The sequence below is a fragment of the Camellia sinensis genome, chromosome 1 (assembly GCF_055761805.1).
Source record: "Camellia sinensis isolate YWXY chromosome 1, ASM5576180v1, whole genome shotgun sequence".
NCBI lineage: Eukaryota > Viridiplantae > Streptophyta > Magnoliopsida > Ericales > Theaceae > Camellia > Camellia sinensis.
In genome coordinates this window covers 30,632,347-30,650,492 of record NC_138961.1, presented here as the reverse complement: position 1 = coordinate 30,650,492, position 18,146 = coordinate 30,632,347, and the positions used below count along the sequence as shown (strand labels likewise).

General features: G+C 43.3%; 1 protein-coding gene across 1 annotated transcript; it reads right to left on the bottom strand.

Annotated features, from left to right (window-relative positions):
• Positions 1–14,675: 14,675 nt before the first annotated feature.
• Positions 14,676–16,828, bottom strand: LOC114313866 (uncharacterized). The gene is made up of 5 exons (XM_082866902.1): positions 16,662–16,828; positions 16,263–16,497; positions 15,959–16,154; positions 15,201–15,742; positions 14,676–15,023 (listed from the first exon to the last, which is right to left on the bottom strand). Exons 1-5 carry the CDS (start codon positions 16,826–16,828, stop codon positions 14,676–14,678), a joined length of 1,488 nt encoding a protein of 495 aa, XP_082723028.1.
• Between the last annotated feature and the right edge of the window lie 1,318 nt (positions 16,829–18,146).

Here is an 18,146-nt window from a genome sequence, read left to right as displayed (position 1 = left end):
TGCCAAAGGGCGACCGGGCTAGTTAACATTACTGTCTGCAAACTTGCCCAGTTATACTCCTCGGCTGACGTCCTCTTCTTTGAAAGTAGCCCGGTTGGCTCTTCGACTCTTCAACCTGTCTCTTCAGTTCTGACGTCGCCATAAAATGGGGACACGTGGCGGGCTGCCATTGGTTCTCGAGCAGCCAACCCGCCATTTTCCCAGAATTTGAATTTGGGCGGTCTCTTTTGTCTATACATACAAGACCCTTCGTCCTCATTTTCCTCCTACTGTCTTTCTGCAATTCGACTCGCCAGAGCTCTAGCATCTTCCTCCAAGCCCCGCTTGCCATTCTCTGCGTTTGTGCTCGAAGGAAAAGTAATTGCCCTTCACTAGTAAGACCTTCAATCCCTCTTTTGTTGCTATCTTCTTTAATATTTCACACATTAGAGCACTAAAACTTAGTTCTTAGGGCATAGGCCATAGAAACCGTCCCAAACCTCCCACTGTTCTTGGTGTTCTTTATTTTAGCTGATGAACCTCGAGGAACTGGGGCGGACCGGGCTCCAGGTCTTTGTTTGATCCAAAAACCATATCGACCGTGCAAATAACCTGTTAGAATCAACCGCAACACTAACCGGGATAACAAAGGCCTTGGCCGCTCAATCAGGCTAAAATCTGGTCTGCTTGGGCGGCCGAGCTCCTTGGTTAGCTTCACAACCGAGGTGGTTTGGCACTTCCAGAAGGCCGAGCTATGGCCAAGCTCGCTTTGCGCCACCGCGCTCCCTCTTACACTTGCCCTCCTTTTCCTGCAGAGTCCAAGGGGACCATTGACCATTCCTGAGGCTCCCAAATACCGAGCAGCCAACAATCACTAGTCAGTGCCAAACTTCCTCGGCCGGGCTAATTTAACCAGTCGTTCATGGGGAAATTTCGGTTTCTCGTGGATACTCCAGCTGCCCTAGTCGCGTTCAGGGAGGAGTACGGCATCCTGGCTGATGTCCACCTTGAGCTAGCAGAGATTGAGACAACGCCTTGGGGCAGAGAGGAGTGCCCTTTCACCGTGCTATCCATCGTCGAAGGAGGTCTTCGTTTTCCACTCAACCCATTGATCACCGAGTTCCTGCGCCGAACTGGGCTAGCACCAACCCAAGTATCCACCAACACCTACCAGATAATAAACGGCGTGCACGAGCTAAACAACCGGTTAGGCATAAGCCTAGGTTTAGCCGATATCCTGCGCCAATACACCCTAGGCTACACCGGCGACGGCCTCGCCTATTATCTTAAGATTAGACCGGGCAGAGAGAAAATCGTGACCGGCACACCAGACAAGGATCTTCACGACGATGATTTTCTCTGGGTGTCAGGCAATTACGAGACAGCCGTGGTACCAGGCTGGATGATAAGCAGAAAATTTGGCAGCACATGTAAGCCGCGCAAATTAGCTTGGTTAATATACTTTCTTCATGTTTCTGTACTTAGTCATTTTCTTTCTTGTTTCTTTTGCAGCAATCCAAGCCTTGCAAGCCAACTATCATTTCCCCAACGTAGAGGCAATCAGGATCGCGCTCCGCTACGGCGACCGAGATTGCAACCAATTGCTCGGCTACAGTCCCTCATACAGATACTCCCCTCACTACCGAAGTAAAGTTACAGACTTCCTCCGCGCTCCAACACCTCCACCAGATCCAACTCTGCCAGACGTTCCACTTATTCGCTTGACAGAGGAGCAAGAGATGGCCAAACGAAGTAGAATCAAGAACCTGCTCACCGCCACGTCTGCCGAGATGCCGAGCGTTGTCACCCGCTCGCCAGCCGCCGGTCAATCCAGCGGCACCATGGTCGCTCTTGCCTCTCCTGCGACCGGGCAGTCCAGCTGAGAACCTGCTCCTCGCCGTGCTGGTAAAAGAGCTCGCGCAGACCCATCTGCCGAGCTTGTCGCTGAGCTGACTACCGAGCACCCATCTGACACTCCTGTCCCAGTGCCGGCCTGGCGTCCACAGCTGAAGCACCAGGGTCAAGACATCCCGGCCACGGCTTCGATCAAGGGCGATAAAGAGCATTTGCTCGCCTTCGATCTTACCAAAGCTCTTCTTCTACCGAGCGACGTGGTCAACAGCGACCACGTCCCTGACACTTGGTTGATAAAATCATCAGTGAAGTTTATGGCTAGGGTAAGTCAATGTGCCTCTAAAATTTTCACAAGTGTTTGCCCGATTCTTTCTCTAATCAACTTTGCTTCTTGCAGGCCATTCAGAAACAACACCTAGTAATGGAGCGCATCCATAGACTTCGGCAAAAGGCCAATGACACAGCCAGCCAAGTCCAGAGCCTCCAAGCCGAGCTCGGCCGGGCAAAGTCTTCACTTGAGATGGCTAATGCAGACAACAATAAACTGCTCGGTCAACTGGATACGGCCGTGAAAAAACAGGATGAGCTCCAGACCGAGCTAAATGCGCTCAAAAAGTCGCGGAAGAAAGACTGCCGGGATGCTAACAACGCCGGCTTCAACGAAGCCGAGGAAAGCTATAAGAAACAAGCCTTTGCAACACAAGACATTTACTTCAAAGCTGGCTGGAAGTCCGCCTGCGAGCATCTCGGCCAGGGCTCTGACACCGACGTATTTGCCAATCCTCCTCTTGCGTTCCTACTGGTCTACCTCGTGCCTTACGCAAACAACGTCTTCAGCGCGTTGCAAGCTGAGGCCGAGGAAGGGCTTGAAGAGGGAGACGCCGAGACAGATGCAGAGGCAGAGGATGCCGAGGTACAGGAGCAGCCCGGCCATGACAAGCCTAGTGCCCAAGACAAAAGTCCAACCATCAACCTTGAGGCCGCCGAGGACGAGTTTACCAATCTCTCCCCCTTAGTTTAGTTTTCTTTTCTTTTTGTATGTTTGCTTTCTGCGTTTCTGATGTAACCAGGCTCTGTCCCCACCTTTTGTATTGACTTTTTATCAATGAAAAACTCTAATTTTGCCAAGTGTTCGCACGGTTGTCATCAATTCCATCTTCAGAAAACATCTCGGCATAAATCATAGATTGAACAAAACACCTAGTCAACCGGAATACATAACTCGGTTGAAGTACTTAAGCAAAACAAAACAAAAACTTCATAAACCGAAATCACCATCTCGGTTGGTAATAACAAAGTTGAACAAATCACCAACCCTTCCAACCGGAATAAATCATCTCGGTTGGGAATCCTAAGTTGGACAAAACACCAACTCTTCCAACCGGAGTAAATCATCTCGGTTGGTAATCCGAAGTTGGACAAAACACCAACTCTTCCAACCGGAGTAAATCATCTCGGTTGGAAATCCTAAGTTGGACAAAACACCAACTCTTCCAACCGGAGTAAATATCTCGGTTGGTAATCCGAAGTTGGACAAAACGCTAACTCTTCCAACCGGAGTAAATAATCTCGGTTGGGAATCCTAAGTTGGACAAAACACCAACTCTTCCAACCGGAGTAAATCATCTCGGTTTTTACATTAAAACAACAGTCCAAGTGCTAAAGCAAAATTACTTCTATATATAGACAAAAAGAATTACATTCTGAAGTGCAAGCCAAAAAATTCCTTTGCACAAGAAAAGAAAGCAAAAGCTTAGAAATAATACAGTTTCAGGTTAGCCGCATTCCATGGCCGGGGTATTGCTCTTCCCTCTAGATCCTCCAAGTGGTAAGCCCCCTTTGCCCGCCAGACCGGTGATCTTGTAGGGTCCTTCCCAATTTGCCCCTAGTTTGCCTTCACCTGGCACCAGGGTGTTGGCCATAACTTTCCTCAAAACCCAATCACCAACTTTGAACGGTCTGGGGTGGACCATCTTGTTGTACTTCTTTGAGAGCTCTTGTTGGTAAGCGGCCACATGGATGAGGGCCTTCTCTCGACGCTCTTCCACTAGGTCCAGCTCTAGGGAAATAGCCTCGGCATTCAGTTCGGGCTCAAAACTCTCACTCCTTAGGGTGGGCATGCCAACTTCCAAAGGTATGACCGCCTCCATGCCATAAGCCAAAGCAAATGGAGTTTCCCCGGTAGATCGCCGCGGGGTTGTTCGGTATGCCCAAAGGACGTTGGGTAATTCCTCAGCCCATTTTCCCTTTGCCTTCTCCAGCCGTTTATTCAATCCATCTAGTATAGTCTTGTTTGATGCCTTGGCTTGACCATTGGACTGCGGGTAAGCCGGAGAGGAGTTATAGAATTCAATCATCAAATCTTCACAAAATCCTCTGAATAGGCGACCGTCAAACTGGATGCCGTTGTCAGAGATCAAGATCATGGGGACGCCAAACCGCGTGACCACGTTCTGCCAGACAAACCGCTTCACGTCTTTCTCTTTGATTGTTGCCAAGGGCTCAGCTTCAACCTATTTCGTGAAGTAATCTGTGGTTGCAATGAAGAATTTTCGGTTGCTCGGTGCTGTTGGCAGTGGCCCCACTATATCTAGCCCCCACATGGCGAAGGGCCAAGGACTGGTGAGGGGGAGAAGTTCCCTAGCAGGCTGATGGATCTGATGGGCGAATTTCTGGCATTTTTCGCACTTGCGGACGTACTTTTGTGCGTCGGCCTGCATGTACGGCCACCAGTATCCCTGCCAAATAGCTCGGTAGGCCAAGGACCTGCCCCCTATGTGGCTGCCACAAATGCTTTCGTGAATTTCGTACAAGAAGGCCTCCACACTACTCGGGTGCACGCACTTTAAATAAGGACCAGTAAAGGACTTTTTATACAACGCACTAGATGGAGAGAGCCAAAACCGCTCTGACTTCACCCGGACTTTGTGTGCTTCTTTCTTGTCAGTTGGTAGAGTCCGGTCTCTGAGGAATAAGATCAAGGGGTCCATCCAAGAAGGACCTAGCGCGGCGCAGAGTACATCCGTCTGCCCGGCGTCTTCAATGCTTGGCCGTGGAAGAAAATCAATTAACATGGGGTTTGGAGACGTACTATCTACCATGGAAGCGAGGCCGGCCAGCTCATCAGCTCGGCTGTTTCTTTACGGCCAATCTGTTGGACTCTGATTGCCTGAAACTGCTTGATGTGGTCCCTGATCAAAGCTTGATACTTCATCATTCTGTCATCCTTGGACTGGTAGACCCCAGAAACTTAGTTAACCACAAGTTGGGAATCACTGTAAACCATTAACTCTAATGCCTGCATTTGAAGCGCGCTCTTGAGACCGGCCAAAAGCGCCTCGTACTCGGCCTCATTGTTGGATGCAGGGAAGCCAAGGGTGATCGAGTGTTCAATTGTCAACCCATCTGGTGATATTAAAACTATACCTAGCCCGGCGCCGTGACGGTTCGAGGCACCATCAACAAAGAGTTTCCACATCTCCCCCACGAAGAGCTTCCAGCATTTTGAGGGGTCCTAAGAGGCTTGAAGGTTGATGGGGTCACAACTGCTCGGCTGTGCGGTTTCAAGTTCTGTGTTGATTGGTTCCAATTCAGTCCCCCTTGATGATTCGGCACCGGACTCAGCAAGTTGATCTGTAATGCTCAAGTCCGTAGGCGAATCATCAGGTTGCGGTGCTATGCCGGCCGCAGGTTCTGAGCTGTGTGGTTCCATTTCTTCCCCCCTTGGTGATGCGGGACCGGACAGAGCAGATGGGTCGGTGATACTCAACTCCGTCATCGCATCACTGGGTGGTAAAACCGTGCAAACTGAGGGCGCTTCAATGGTGCGCGCAAACTCCGCGTCGCTACCTCCACCAACTGGTTGTATCTCGGATGGTCTTGTGTGCATCTCATCATCTGTCATAGTAATATCGACCGGGCATACCAGATGAGTGCCAGGTGAGAATTCGGCGACGAAGTTGGCCAAAGTCTGGGCTTTGATAGCAGTGCGCGGTTGGAACTTCACATCAAACTGTCCCAACTCGACCGCCCACTTAAGAATCCGACCGGAGAAGTCTACCCGTTCGAATAAGGCTTTGAGGGGGAACTCGGTCAAGACGATGACGGTATGTGCATGGAAATAGTGCGTCAATTTTCTTGAAGCCATCATTAATGCCAAAACAAGCTTCTCCAACGGCAAGTATCTCGACTCTGCCGGTAGCAAAGTTTTGCTGACATAAAAGATGGGAAGGTGCTTGATTCCATCAGCCCGGACAAGCACCGCATTGACTACATGCTGTGATACGACCAAATAAAGATAAAGTTCTTTTCCAGGCTCCGGTGTGACCAACAGTGGCGCTGAAGAAAGATACTCCTTGAGCTCGGCCAAGGCTCGGTCACATTCTTCATCCCAGGAGAACTTCGATTTTAAGGACTGAAAGAAAGGGCGGCAGCGATCTGATGACCGGCTTATAAATCGATTAAGCGCGGTGGCCATTCCGGCCAGATGCTGCACGTCTTTTGCTGAGCTAGGCCATTTTAACTCTTGCACGGCTTGGATTTGTGTAGGGTCTGCTTCGATACCTCGGTTCGTGACTAAGAATCCCAAAAATTTCCCGGATCCCACGCCGAAGGCACACTTGGACGCATTCAGGCGTAACTTGTGCTTTTTGAGAATGGCGAACAACTCGGCCAAGTCAGACAAATGATCTGCCTCATGTCAGCTTTTAACCACCATATCATCAATGTAAGCTTCCATTGTCCGGCCTAGCAAAGGAGCAAACATCTTGGTCACCATCCTCTGAAAAGTTGCCCCGGCGTTCTTCAAACCAAAAGGCATGACTCGGTAGCAGAAGAGTCCCCTTGGTGTAGTAAATAAGGTGATTTCTCGATCGGGGCCATGCATGGCAATCTGATGATAGCCGCGGTAAGCATCCAAGAAACTTAGCCTGTTATGTCCAGCCGTCAAATCCACAAGCTGGTCAATTCTAGGCAAAGGAAAGCTATCTTTTAGACAAGCTCGGTTGACGGTCTTGTAATCAACGCAAACCCGCCACTTCCCATTCTTCTTCGGTACCACCACTGTATTTGAGATCCACCGAGGATAGTGCACTTCTTGAATCGCTCGTGCCTCCAGCAAATTCTTGACTTCTTCCGCAACTACCTCGACGTGATGCAGCGCCGATCTCCTTGTCCGCTGTATAACTGGCTTGGCACCGGGGAAGACATTGAGATGATGGCAAATAAAACTAGGATCGAGGCCGGGCATGTCATATGGCGACCATGCAAAAACTTCGATGTTGGCCATCAAAAACTCAACCATCTCGGTCCGTTCTATGGCCGTAAGGCTTGAGCCGAGCAAGAAGAACTTGTCCGGCTGTTCTGTATCAATTCGTACCTCCACCAATTCCTCAACAGCTTTGTCCACGGCCTTGGTGCCCACATCATCCAAGACGCCCTGGTCCTCCGGTCCCTCAATCATTTGAACAACTCCTTTGGCAACCTGGCTCCCGTTGACTGCCACGAAGCACTGTTTTGACATGACCTGATCGCCCCAAATCTCCTCGATTGCCCCCATAGCCGAGGGGAATCTCATTATTTGGTGAAAAGTCGATGCCACGGCTTGCATGGCGTGAAGCCACCCCCTTCCAAGGATCAAATTGTAAGTAGATGGCACCTGTAACACCCAGAACTTCACCTGTTTGACCACGGATCCCGCTTTGACCGGCAAGATAATCTTTCCCAAAGGCCACTCCGGTTGTGAGTTGAAACCAACCAATGGCGAAGTCGCCGGGGCCAAATCCGTATCTCGGAGTTTGAGCTGTTTGAAAGCGTCGTAGTACATGATCTCGACCGAGCTTCCCTGATCGATCAAGATCCGTTTCACTTCAAAATCTTTGACGCGGAGTGTAACTACTAAGGCGTCATTGTGCGGTGTCTGAATGCGCTCCAAGTCCCTTGAGAAAAAACTGATCACATCTTGCACTTCCGTCTTCCCCCTCTTGAGCGCAGGTTGAACTGACAAAACTTCCCTCATGTGCTCTGCCTTCTTGATCATACCACGGAGCTCGCAAACACGCGCCAGTTCCACTATGCCGTGGATGACATTCACAACCCCTTGAGGAGGTGCATCCCGGTCATCCGGTCCCCGTGGATCAATCGGAACTTGATTTGCCTTAACGCCCCCATCAATGTAAAGATCCAAGTGCCCGGCCGCGACTAGCTCTGCTAGGTGTTGCCTCAATGGCAAACAATCCTCAGTCCGGTGGCCTCGCTCCCGGTGAAACGTGCAACGATACCGCGGATTGTAGCCTTTTTGTCCATCGCCCAACTTAGCAGGAAACCGAACATACTCCTCGTCTCGGATTTCACTAAGTATGCGATAGATCGGAATCTTGAAGACCGTGGTTATGCCAGTCCTTGCCTTCAACCTTCTGTTTGCATCCGCTACGTCATCTCGGGGGTAGTCATCCCGGTCATTCCGACGTCCTCTACCCCGATTTTTGCGATTCGAGCTACGTTCCGATTCCTCTGCTCGGTCACTTGAGCGGCTGGACCCTTGCCCAACTGCGTGCACTTTGCCCGCTGTCTTCTTGTCTGTTGCTACCGGAGTTACCTTCACGGTAGATGCTAACGCGTCATCCTCGACTCGGATGTGCTCATTGATGTGCTGCATGAGCTGGCCCATGGAGGTCGGCTGGTGCATGGTAAGCGAGTCCCGCAGTCTATGTCCGACCGGGAGACCACGCTTATATTGCGTGATTGCAAGGTTGACCGGGCAATCCAAGATCTCGTTGAAGGTTTTCCAATACCTTGAATTTTATGCCTTCAGTGTGTCGCTCGGTTCCATCTTGACACTAAGTAAATGATCGACTTCCTTTGGTGTTTTTGTGTTGGTTTTGAAGCGCGTCACAACGGCTTCGGCCAACTTATTCCACCGTTGTATGCTCCCTTCCGGCAACCTTTCGAACCACTTCAAGCCCAGCTCGCCTAAACTTGACGGGAAGATCAGGCACATAAGTCCGTCATTTCGCCTATGTCCGGCCATAACCTGTCGAAAGTGGCTCACATACATGTAAGGATCAGTTTTTCCGTCGTAGAGTATGAACTTAGGCTGGTGGAAGCCTGCCGGAAGCGGTGTTGTTTCTATTTCCAAGGAAAAAGGGGTGGCACTCAGCCTGGCCAAGTCCGTATCTTCAAAGAGTGGCACTGCTTGGCGGGGTGGAGGCATTCCGACCTCCTCGCTGGCGTGAACCCCGTAGGATAGCCGCTGGAAAGCCGGTATTCTCTGAGCTTCGCGCCGGCGAGCCCGCTCCTTTAAGACCGCCCGTAAATCCTCTGAATGAGCGGAGTAAGAGTACCTCGACATCGTCACCGGACGTGAGGGTTTGTAGGTGCTGTCTTGCGCGCTAGACTTTTCTGCATGCGCGTCGGAATCACCAACCTGGTAACTTCTGGTAATAGATATGGACTGAGTGCGTCGCTGACTCTGACCGCCTGAATGGCGGGATGGGGTGCGCTCACTGTGGTCACCCACTCCAGCTACACCTTTCCCTTTGACATACCGCTTTAGATCCTCCATCTCCGCCGCCATTCGCCGGATGACAGCGTCTTGGTCCCTCAACTTATTTTCCAGACGTCTGGCGTGTGAGTCTCTCCTCCGCCGGTGACCGCCTGGACTCCGTGAATGACCATGACTTCTTCCGCGCTTATCCCGCGCGTCTCCTGACTGTCCTCCGGTAGGCGTCCCCAACTCCGCCATTGGATGGATGGCGGGAGGGCCTTCTCTCCTTCGGGTGAACTTCGGGGTGGCTCCGTCTATGGCAGACAACGGAAACTCGTCGTTGTTCACCATGGATGGCGATCAGATGAACCTGGAAGACAAGGTTTTGTCTGTCAAGTTCCCACAGACGGCGCCAATTGTACGGGGAGCAAATATTCAAGCAAGCCCGTATTCCTTTCTTCCGAGCTCCGTTTCTGTCCGATCACCTGCAAGCAAATAACGGTGAGCTACCCGGTGGTGTGTGGCCGGAAAAACCCTCCGACGGTCAAGTTAGCACACACCTTAGGATAGAGAGAGAGAAAGAGAGGAGTGTTTGAGTGTAAGAATTTCCTTACAAAGTGTTCATCTCCCCGCGTATGGAGGGCACAGACATGCTTATATACCCTCTGCGCCCTATATCCACTCCCAGTCATCTCCTGACACGTGGCTCCGCTATCCCATCTGTCAGCATAAACCTTGTTGAACATCACCTAATCTCAACTGCCTGCCTTCTCAGCTGGAGCTCGGCAGCCGAACTTCTCTATCCACGGTCGTGCTGTGCTTCATACCCAAGCACTTCACTGGCTTAGCCCAAGGAGGACCGGGCTAGGCGGCATCTCGGCAAAGCCTAGCCCGAGGCACCTCCTGTGGTCGGCCTTCCTGCCGATCAAACGATTACCTCGGCTGACCACGCCTTTCCGGGCGCCGGTCACTCAGCTCGACTGGCTCCACCATCGCCTGATCAAGCAGCTCAGTCCAACCGAGCACTGCCTTGCCGAGCAGCTTCTTTCCAAACTGGGCCACACATCCTCGGCCCAACACTTGCCCGACCCAAATCTGTCCGGCAAAACCCTGTCTGGCCTAGATCTGTCCGGCCCAATACCAGATCATTAATCTCCCTCTCAAGTATATCTTGTAAAGATGAGCCGATACATCTTGGTTATGGAAATAAAAGCAGATCATCATTTTTGACAAAAAGATGCATACAAACTAAAAGGCTATCGAGCACAACCATCACCAACTTGTTGCAAAAAGCATTGAAAGGCAAGAAGAAAGAAGACACTAAAGATGTGATAAGGATGCTGTGTATGTATACTTGTTTGAAACTTTTTTTCTCTACATCAGGAACAACAGTTGGATGGGTATTTCTTAATTACATGGAAGACATAAACTCAATGAGAAAATACAATTGGGTAGAAACAATAAGGAACACACTGATGTCTTCAATTGAAAAATACCACAAAAATCCAGCAAAAGTCACAGGATGTGTTATGGCTCTCTTAGTAAGTACATCTTTACTCTATTCTATTAGTTTGTTGTTAATAACAGATAGTATTACTTCTTATTCAAATGACAAAAATTCTTTACATTTACTTTGTAGTATTGGTTGTGTGAGCACACACTGATCATCCACCCTGAAGTTAGAAAAGCATGCCCAAGGGTGATCACGTGGAATCTTGCCAAATTACATAAACGTATGAAAGTCATATCACGACATCAGCTGACAACAAGACAGGTCACATCCTCATCTCATTTGAATTTCAATTCAAGTTGGGAAAAATTCCTATTTTTATACACTGAATTATTACTGAGAAACTTTTTAGTTTCCTAAACTTTAATTATTTCAAAAACTAATATCTATTGTATGTTAACCTACAGGTAATTAGTGCTCAATTGAATGAGGAAAGTGATGAAGAACTTGATGACACTGAAGAAGAAGAAAAAGAAGATGTTGAAAATGCTGAAGATGAAGAACACGAAGATGCTGAAGATGAAAATGCTGAAGAAGAAGAACAAGAAGTACAAAAACAAGAACAGCAAAAACAAGATGCTGAAAATACTGAAGAAGAAGAAGAAGATGAAGAAGAAGAAGAAGAAGAAGAAGAAGATGATGATCAATATGCTAAAGAGTGCCAACAAGAACAAAGGCCAGCAAATGAAGACTTTAATGACTTCTGCAACATTATACTCAATGATGCACCTGAGGGAGAAGAACAAATTCATCAACAAACACTTGAGAAACTTCAAACTGAGAACAACAATTTGCAACTAAACAACACAGTGAAGACCATCTACATAAATAAACTTGAAGAGGATAACAGGCTACTCACAGCACAAATACAACAATTGAAAGATGAAAATTCTCGATTGCATAACCAATTGGTTGAAAAAGAGGTCCATGAGATAACCCAAGAAGTTTGTGCAGCAAAACATTCTGGGACAGATGCAAAGAATGAAGGTCATATAATAAACGAGGAAAATTCTCAAGTGCTGCAGAAAGAGGTCCATGAAAATTCTGAAATGGTGGACAAAGAGCTCCATCAGAAAGAGGTCCATAAAAATTCTGAAGTTGTGGACAAAGTGCTCCATCAGAAAGAGGTCCATGAGATAACGCAACAACCTTTTGCAACAAAACATTGTGAGACATATACAAATCTGAAAGACTGTCAAAATTCTCAGTTGCAGAATCAATTACTGGAGGAAGAAGTCCATGACTTAACCCACCAAGTTTGTGCAATAAAAGCCGATGATCTGACAGAATCAAGACAAACAAATCTACAGAATTCCATGATTAAAAATATCAAAGCTAAAGCAAGGAAGACTACTGAAGTGTCAGGTTATGAGTATAGAGACAAGAAAGTTAAAGTTGAGAAAGAGAAGGAACAAAGATGAGACAATTTCAAACAAGTATGCTGTGGCTCAATTGCTACCTCCTGAAGATAAATATAAACTACAAATTCTTTGGAAAGAAAAGCAAACAGAATCAAGGTATAATCTTACATAAATCTTTTAATTTTTCATGTAGTACAAATATATGAAATGAAACTGAGAAATAACTCTGTTTTCTAAAAATATTCTGACTTAATTATTAACACATTTTTTATTGTTTTGTAGTGCTTGTATATGGTTTGGCGCAAGATATGAAAATTGTGTGTTTATTAATGATATCAAGAACTTGGTAAAAGGGACAGACATAACCAACCGTGTACGTATAATATTTGTAATATTTTAACACTGAAAAACTTCTCATTAATTTGTTAACATCACTTTTGTGTTTCAATTTGATAGACAATTGATGCATATGCTGAGATTCTTCAAAGAAAACCACAAGCACCGAATTCTGGTGATGGAGCAAAGCACAATGGCAAGTCTTTCATACTGTCAAGTCTATATTGGATAAGGAATCAACGTGCATGTGTCAATTCTATACTTTATCTTCCATTCAATTTTGGTTTCAAAGTAGATTTTTTGTGTTTGTTATCATTCTTGTGAATGTTCTCAAATTTTGATTTTGGTATCATTGCTGGGAATATACTCCGATTTCAAAACAATTTGAGTGACAAATCGTAGTTAATCATGTTTTGTTGCTTTTCATCGACATATGAATACTAAGTTCGTACCATTACTGTGAATATTCACATATTTTTTGTAAAAAACAACCAATGTTGAAGAAGAAACTTCAGAACAAAGGAAAAAGATTTTGAAAAATACTTTGCAAGAATCCCTCCCATGTCGATACATCCATATCTCCATCCACAATTTCAATCATTGGACATTACTTGTTATCGACAAACACTTGGGGACTTGGAAACATTTCAACTCTTTGAGACCAAGAAAAGGAAAGGACAAGCACTACAACGTTGCAAATCAACTGGTAAGAACAATTGCAGATTAGCATTACAATAATCAGATATAAATCATTACATACTTTATATTGATGTTTTTTTACAGCAAAAAAACATCCATCAATACATGAAGGATACACCTTGTCAAGCAGAAAAAGCCTGGAATCCTGATGTCAAGATTGAATCAGTCAAAGACAGCCCTCAACAAGAAGTAATGACGTATGTTAATTTATTCTAACTAACAAATTTTAATATCTTTTTCAAAAAAAATTCTTTTTTCCCTAATTGTGTCAAAAATGATTTCTGTAGGAATGACTGTGGAATTATTGTTTTCTACATCATAAGACAATACATCAGGCATCAACCAATTCCAAACACATTACCACCAGGCACATCCACAAGACTCAAAGCAGACATGGTACATGAGTTCCTCAGTGATCCACAAAGATCAATCAAAGTCAAGTAGAGTCAAGATTGCAACCTTCAATGAAATCTTTTTTGATGCATAACTCAATGAACTCTTTTTTGTAACACTCTGATACAATGACTAATGTTTTTGTTAATAGTTCCAAGTATATTACCTAACAAACATATTACAATTTCTATGATGTGTAATGGAATATTTTGTCATACTCTCAAAGATATATGCACCCGAGCTTTGTTGATGTTTTTGTCCATATTCTCAGTTTCTATTATCCTGTTCCTCACACTACTATATAGCAAAAGCAAAAATAGTATTACATGTGAAAATAGTGGACACAAGACTTTACTGCATCACAATCAGTGCTTTGTTGATGTTTTTGTTTATATTTTTAGTTTTTATGCAGTGTTTTGTTGCCTCACAAAACACTGCATAAAACTAGAATTGAGAATATTTTCAAACTTATTGTTGTTTCAATCACTTATTTTCAAACTTAGAAACTTTAAAACTGAGAATATTTTCAGTTTTATACAGATCACTCAATTTTCAAACAACAATATTATCACAACAATTTATTTGCTGCCTCACAATATTATGACAATTTGAAAAACTAAAATTCGAAACAAAGAATATTTTCACTTATAGTCCACTGTTACTTTAATCAAAACATAAAGCATTGACCACATCTATTTAGAATATTGATTCACATTCATTCAATTGATTACATTTATAACTAGTTCCAATTTATAACAAGAGCCTCACACTATTATCACAAAATCAGCTATTTTGAACTAAAAACTTATACTGAGAATATGTTCACTTTATATACAGTATTCACTTAATCTGCAAAACAAACATTCAAAAGTCAAGTTTATTTCCGAAAGCCAACCAAACAATATTATCACAAACAATTTCAAAAATTAAAATCTGAAACTAAGAATATTTTCACTTTCAATTCAATGTCACTTTATTCAAAAACATAGAAGATTATTACTCAGCGCTCAACAGCACAAACTGCTACTTCAAGAAATTTATGAATACGAAATTTTTACAATCACAAAGCAACTACAAAAAATCGCAAAGCCTCCTTACACGATTTCTTATTGTGATTGCCAACCTTCCCACATCTACTACAAGTAATTTGCTTCACTTTCTCACCATTTGAACAAATCATCTTCTTATTTGGCCTTCCTGGTTGCTTCTTAGACAAAGAAGGAAGAACAACTTCACTATCACCATCAACATTACAATCTGGTTTCCAAATTGAAGGAACAGGATATATGGGAAAAGAATAGGACTCTCGATAACTTTGAACATAGAAGTATTGATCAACAAATAAACTCAAATCATGTCCACTCTTTTGTATAGCACCAACTGCATGTGCACATGGAAACCCTTTCAACTGTCACTCGACACAAGAACATATTCGTCTACTAATGTCAACTAAAACAGATGGATGTGAATGCACCTCATAGACATCATTTCTAGATGAACTAATAATCCATGGCCTCGAAGTATTAAAGCCATCATGCAACTTGGACTCCATTTTAGGGCAAATCAAACCATTTCATTTATTAACAAGTTCCCTCCTCTTAGCAATTTTCCTCATCAACTTAATTCTTACACTATCAATCAACTTTGTGATAGGCAAGTGGCGTTCCTCTCGTATCCACGAATTAAAAGATTTAGCTACATTTGACCATATCTCTCCAAAGCGTTGCCCTCGAAAATATGCATTACTCCAATGATCATATGGTATGTCATCTAAAAACTTTTCAACTCTTGACCCACCTTCAGTCTTTAACTCAACCAAACATTGATGAAATGTTTCTTCAGTTGGAGCATATGCACATTTCCCAAATAAAGTGATCAGCTTTTCTTTTAATCCATGAAACATACCACGCAAATGATGCCTCAAGTTCATCTTCAAATGATATAAACAATAAGCATGGAAAGCCATTGGGAAAACCTTTGGCAACACTTCAACTAATCCAAGGTTACGATCGGACACAAATGTAATATTTTGTTCTGGTGAAACAATTCTACTCAAATGCTCCAAAAACCAGCACCAATTATCTTGATTCTCTGAGCCAACAACTGCAAAACAAACAGGAAAGAACCCTGCATGTACAAAACAGAAAAAATGAAAATATTATATTATTCTTAGAAAATGGTAACACTCTAACATTCAAAATATCAAACATTAAAATGAATAACTGAAAAAATAAAAAATGCATATACAACAACAATATTATATAAAATTTAAAACATTCAATCATATTTCTAAACTGAGAACTTTCTCAATCTCAGAACAGAGAAAACAAATTTCTTATGTACCTTGATTTTCATCTTTTCCTGTAGCAACAAGTAAATTTCCTCTAAATCTTCCCTTCAAAAATGTGCCATCGAGGAATAAGAGAGGTCGACAATAATCAAACCCACTAATGGAACCATGAAAAGAAACAAATAATCTCTTAAACCGTTTAGTATCGTCGTCACGCTCAAACTCAATGTAGCTCCCTGGATTGCAACTCTTTGCAACATCCACATATCATCTTAACTGGTCAAATGACATTAAGTAGTCTCCAAAAATCTCACATTTTGCTTTCTCTACCCCCAACCAAGCTTGACGATAACTAACTCTCAGCCCATACCCCAACTTAAAATCCCGAACAGCACGAACTGGACGTATCAATGGATTATCACGAACACCTTCAATAATCAAATCAACAACTAAATCAGAACTCATACGAGAATGAGTCATCGTACGTACTTCAGCACCACATGCGTGGACATTGTTCAACTTCCTTATATAAAAGAACCCATTAGCATTCTCCACTCTACCATGAACATCCCACATATAACCTTTTGTCTCTCTAAACAAACATTATGCAGTAACACGAACTTTATCATTCTTAACAAATATGAACTCAAATCCACCCTCAATAAAAAAAACTTCGACAATGCATTACAAAATTCAACAATTCCACCTTCAAATTTCTATCCTACATGTGTAATACTAACTGCCCAACCAGCAGACAACAGTACTTTTCCCTTGTGTCGACAAAATGATGATAACATATCAACCTCTTCTTCAACCTCCAACCTCGAATTCCTTTTGGAGGATGTAGATGCTCTGTTTGACAAGTTCACAGACTTACTGCTGTCATAAGACAATGCAATATCACAAACTTCAAGATCCAACATTGACTCTCTTTATCCATAATCCAATCTGTTGTTGAGATAACCACAGTCAATGGTTGAGTCTTTTACTCGCACAACAACATCAATACACTTTGAATCAAAATGCACAACTAATGCCAACAACAAATCTAACTCCTCATTGTTGTCCAACGTACAATTAGGATGTCCAGGCAATGAGTAAGATAGACAAATATTATCAGATTGCAAATTATCCCATTTCAAACATAGCTTCTCAACCAACTGATCATATGTAATATTTTGATCAATCTTAATTGCAAATGTGCAACCATTATACTTGCACAACAAAAAAATAGGCGCACTTGTACAACATTCACTCACCTTTCAATCTAAACAAGAAAAAAAAGTTCGTATCAATCAAAACCAAAACAATACTAAGAACTTTCTCAGTTTTCACAAATGCTTCATAACAATAAACACCAGAACAAAAAACTTCATAGCAATACAAATACTTTACAAATCACGTTTTCAATTCATAAAATAAATAACCAAACCGAGAAATCATTTAGCAAATCACGTCTTCAATTCGTAAAAACAAAATTATTCAACATATTCTCATAAATAAATTCAATCAAAACTAAAGAAAATTCTAAAAAAACATAATATACAAAATCGAAACAATACATACCTATAAACCAGATCGAAGATCAAATATCCAGCAAATCAATTCTTCAATTTATAAATCGAAATCGCACATAACAAACTCCAACAGATTTCAACTCAAAATGCGAACCAAACAAAGAAATCCTTCAAAATTCTTTCCCATTCGAATCAAAATCGAGAAATCAATTACGTATAATAGCGAACCAAAGCAATAAATCCTTCAAGATCGTTCACGATTCGAATCTTCAGCCACTTCCATAACTGATATGTTAACTGATTCCTTTTTTCTTTCTAGTAAATAACGTGAATGGAATTTTATATACAGTTGTTTATGTTAAAGAGCAAAAACATCTTTTTACCTCTAAATGAGATTTATTGATTCAAAAACTTTTTGATAGGACCTAAGCTACTACCAAATATATAGATAGGACTTTTAGGTAATTATCTCTTATTTTAAATAGGTCTTTCAATTTTTTAATGAATCAATTTATTTTAAGTTAATTTGGGCCTTCCTCAATTTTTTTTGGACTTAAAATATACTTAATATATTACACTAAACTATAATAGGAGAGGCCTCTTTTTTGGATCTATTTTCATTAGATAACAATGCTAATTTTTTTGAATGGACCTTTTAATTTTTTAATCGGTCAATTTATTTTAAGTTAGTTTAGGCCTTCTTAATTTATTTATTATTTTAACT

Excerpts from the sequence above, each read along its gene's own strand:
- LOC114313866 (XM_082866902.1), bottom strand. The coding sequence starts at position 16,828 with ATGTTGGATCTTGAAGTTTGTGATATTGCATTGTCTTATGACAGCAGT. Across the intron at positions 15,743-15,958 it reads AGGAAAAGATGAAAATCAAG|GGTTCTTTCCTGTTTGTTTT; the intron begins GTACATAAGAAA and ends TTGTACATGCAG. Across the intron at positions 15,024-15,200 it reads TTGCTAAGAGGAGGGAACTT|TTGAAAGGGTTTCCATGTGC; the intron begins GTTAATAAATGA and ends GTCGAGTGACAG.